Genomic DNA, 4,060 nt, shown 5'->3' with positions numbered 1-4,060 from the left:
TGCAGTTGCTCACTCCTCTTCTGGTACTTTTTTCATCGATACATATGCAACGGGTGCCTGCGGGTTACCACAGTTTTGTATCTTTTTCTCATAGAAGGCAACAGCTAAGAATCAGTTACCTGGATGACTGCGTTGTACGTTCTGCTTCTGTTTCCCAAGTCAACAGAACTGGCAAGTTGACAAAGCCTCAGTCCTGTTGACAAGGCTTCGTTACCTACGTGTCTTACTGATATCATTTCATATTTTTGTCTACTCTGATTTACTTCGCTTCCACAGTGTTCTGGGCGCTTAGATAGGGATTGCCGTGACAGTACGGACACGACGAAATCAACAGGACTTAGGAAGGTCAGATGAGCACTGTGTTCTGTCGACCTTTTCATCGGTATTTGGATTGAAAGTGTGAATAATCACTGAACAGATTGGTTGTGTTGGTGGAAATTCTTTATTGTTTGATCCACACTATTCGCCTCCACAAACTGTTCCAAATCGCAGGATTTGATCTTGTCCTAGTTTGGTAAGGTGGACAGCAATACGGTTACAGAGGAGTTTTGTAACAATCGCGCAACGTTTCACTTTTGAGCAAAAGCTTCGTGAGGCCAAGTTAGTAGATTACGAGGTGAGTAAGTGACCTCTTAGGGTCACGTGCTTCCCTTGTCGGACCTCACATGTATTCTATTTCAAAGCCTCATCCCTGCGTGTCAGGACTATCACCATCCGTGAGCCACCACTGCCAGAACTTTAGGTCACTAGTTGGTAGCTCTGCACCTCCACTCAAACCATTTCATATGCCTAGTTTCAGTTGGTTGGTTGTTCGTACTCATCATTTGGGTACCCGGGTATTTTTCACTTATTTACAATGATTTTGCTTTTTTTGCTAGCTTGCACCAAGATACAAATTTCTATGATGATTCTGGATTCAGCCCAAAGTACTTTTGCTTCAACCTAGCATACACGCGGGATAACTGGTTACAGTCCAGTGGGACAGGTGTACCCGGAAACGATTTACTGTCCACTGTATGCCTGATATATATGAAGCAGGACAGAGGAGTTTTCTCGTCAGTCATTCGGTGACATTTTCTAGCTCGCATTCTGTATGTGCTTATCACAGTTTTCAGCTACCCACGAGGCTGTCATGGTGTTTGTTTCCCTCGAATTTGCGCTCAAACTGTCGTGCTATTCCTCCCTTTTTCTCAATTATTGGCTATGTTACAATCGGCGCTTTCTTCGCTGAATTTTTGCTACTTTGGAGCGCAACAGCTTCCTTATGATCATGCGCTTCCCCTGTATGAGGAAGTACCAAGGAGGTTATACGCTTTCTTCTAGGGATTTGGTCTTCATTCGTGGTTAGACAAGAGCTTTGTGAGTCGCACAATGGGTGATGGTTGGTAGAAATGACCGTCGTGGTTGTCTTGGGCACCCCTTCGCTGTGGTGTCCTTGCTAATGCTTCCGTTGCGACTAGACACCCATATGTTGACCGGAATATACTCACTGCACACCTACGAGTTGTGGAACAGTGGATGTCTAATTTCATCCGTCTGCTCCAAAACCAATGCATACTTCGGGTAGACGCGTCCGTATCTTTGAGCCTAGCTACTGGTGGTTCACATGAAGTTTTGTAACAACGTCAACGCATCAACGCTGATCAATGACCTTCAGTGTATCGGGACCGATCACCAAAATAATCCGGCTGAGATGACCAAATGCATAACATGGGTGAACATGTTGCACGTAAATTACTGGCGTCTAAACCCGCTTTAGTAGTAACTCTGGAGGGTATTCTCTGAATGGATCATTGAAACCGCGGCCGGATAATTTGGCCAGAAGTGTTTTCTCAATTTTGTACGAAATGGTAGTAATGGCGATGGGTTAGTACCCTGTGGGATCATAACTGTAGCAATGAGAAAGGCACCGTTTTCTTCCAAGATCTAAAAAAATGTCAGTAAATAAGGGTGGATAGAGAATCTGTAGATGATTGGATCGAATTCGAAAGCCACAACTGCAGAACACTAGGAGGAATCCATCAAAGTGGAAAGATCGTCCTAGTAATTGCGGATAGTGAAAGGTAGGTCGGGGAGACCCGGAGATTCTGGTTTGGGGTTGACGAGGGACGACTAGATACAAAAAATTGGACAAACGTTTCGCGTTTCCTAATGCGAGAAACTGGCGACCCCAGGGCGAACCAAATTTACGGGGAAATAGGAAACGACAAAGTTTCCAATCGTGATACATAATTGATGCTGCCGATGCGCCAGAATTGGAAGAAAGGGAGAATAGGTGAGTCCAATCTCTACTCTACTTTTGGACGACATGACCGCGGCTGCTATACCTTACTGTGTGTTTATTCTTGAAACAATTCCATTGGGCAATACGTCGCCTGCAATCCTGTGTAGACAAACTACTGACTGTTTACCAAGCCCTTCTGAAATCGCGGAATATTCTGCCTCCAGTTCAGTAACAGGCACTCTCGCATGCTGGTTGATATTGGCCTCTTCGTATTTATCCTTGCAGTGCAGCTATCTAAACGACTGACGTAAGTATTCTCCTGTAATATGCATTTGTAGCGTAGATTTTCGCTGATCTATGTTCGGCTTCTCGTTCGTTTCGTAAAACGAGCTGCTTTATTTTTTCTCTTGCTGTTTGCATCCATACTGCTGGCATGATCTTCCGTCTGTTTTTGTCTTTTTCAATCCTGAGTTTGGTTCATCCGCCTATCCACGTTTCCCCGCTCTCTCTCCGTCCTTCTCGTTTACGACCGTCTGTGGTATTGGAGTATATTTTTGCTTATCCGTCTTGGATTGGTGGATTCTCGTGGCTTTTCTTAATCTGTCTATGTGAAATCTCTCGTTTAGAGCGCTTCCAAAAAGTTTGACTTCCTCTTCCAATCGCGAGCATGCCGTGCACTCAAGTATATTTGTATATCATTCAGATCGCGAATTCAGGCCATCTCAGCATACTAGTACACGTTCGGAGTGTCGAGCTCTTTCCTTTTTTCTATACTTGATAACATCTAGAAGAGATTGAGTGTCTTGTCACTCTCTCGTTAACCGTCGAAGTGTAGTTTCTGTACCACCATTCCACTTCTACTAGCATAATCGTTGCTGTTCTGAGATAGCCTAACTTTCCACGTCCCTAAACGTCAGTCGTTACACTCGTCTGCGTTCCTCGTGCCAACGCTGTCAAGCCATAATCCCCCTTTTTTCTAGCTGATTTAGTCTCTGCCTTCTCCTCAAGGACCGCTGAACTTTGGAATTCTCTCCCTCCCTTTCTTCCACTCTTGTTATGGTCTCCAACTTTTCAACACCTGTTGGCCTACATCCTATCATACTAGCGTGAATGTGTCTCCTTCAATCTTCCACTAATTTTTACAGGGAGTATCCAATCGTTGGCCTTCCCTACCTTAGTAGTGCATCTTTACGTGTAAAAAATGATCAGATCAATAGTAACTAATCCTCTTCCCCAACGATCATATTTCTTCCAAGGAATGCGTTTTCATGCTTCATCCAGTCTAGCTTCTATCGATCTGGGTTGCTCCGGTTTTTGTCGCACATTTCGGATCCGCCTAATCTATGATTTGTATGCAGTGCTAATCCCCACGAAACTTTGCATGCCACTCCTTTCTCAAGCGCCGAAAGTTGCTGATCTCGAGCATGCACGCGGATGTTTTTCACGCCTTATGATGGTTCTTGTGTGAACCCCTTATATATTTTTTCTTTTTCCTTTACTGTCTACCACCAGACGATCATGGGTATTTGTGGCCTCTATCTACTGGCTGATCAGTGCCATCTTTCCGGCTCTGCTGCTGTTGTACCAAACGTTCGTGTGCATCAGACGATGGCGTGTGACTGTTGTACCAGACGTTCGTGTGCATCAGACGATGGCGTGTGTTCAAATTCACCGGGGCCGCTGCTGTATTGTGATATTTTCACTTGCATTGCTTTGCATTGTGCTGTGATATTTTTTAAAAATTTACTTCGGAGATGGGGTAGACCATTTTCTGTGATATCTAGGGACGAGTCCTTTTAGGGTGCAGTCATTCTTTTGCGCGTAGATATGGACTGA

The 4,060-nt window shown here is 44.6% G+C and overlaps 1 protein-coding gene across 1 annotated transcript in view; it reads left to right on the top strand.

The window, feature by feature from the left end:
* Positions 1 to 3,640, top strand: part of T265_07965 (hypothetical protein) — a gene marked incomplete at both ends in the record, with an annotated part of 18,680 nt that extends 15,040 nt beyond the window's left edge. The window contains one exon of the mRNA XM_009173636.1: positions 3,625 to 3,640. Within this exon, the coding sequence (XP_009171900.1) occupies positions 3,625 to 3,640 (16 nt within the window). The remainder of the gene's footprint in view (positions 1 to 3,624) is intronic.
* Positions 3,641 to 4,060: the final 420 nt, after the last annotated feature.

Source organism: Opisthorchis viverrini (assembly GCF_000715545.1).
Source record: "Opisthorchis viverrini unplaced genomic scaffold opera_v5_196, whole genome shotgun sequence".
Lineage (NCBI taxonomy): Eukaryota > Metazoa > Platyhelminthes > Trematoda > Opisthorchiida > Opisthorchiidae > Opisthorchis > Opisthorchis viverrini.
Note: the sequence above shows the minus strand (reverse complement) of the source record. Positions and strands in the feature narration are given on the sequence as shown.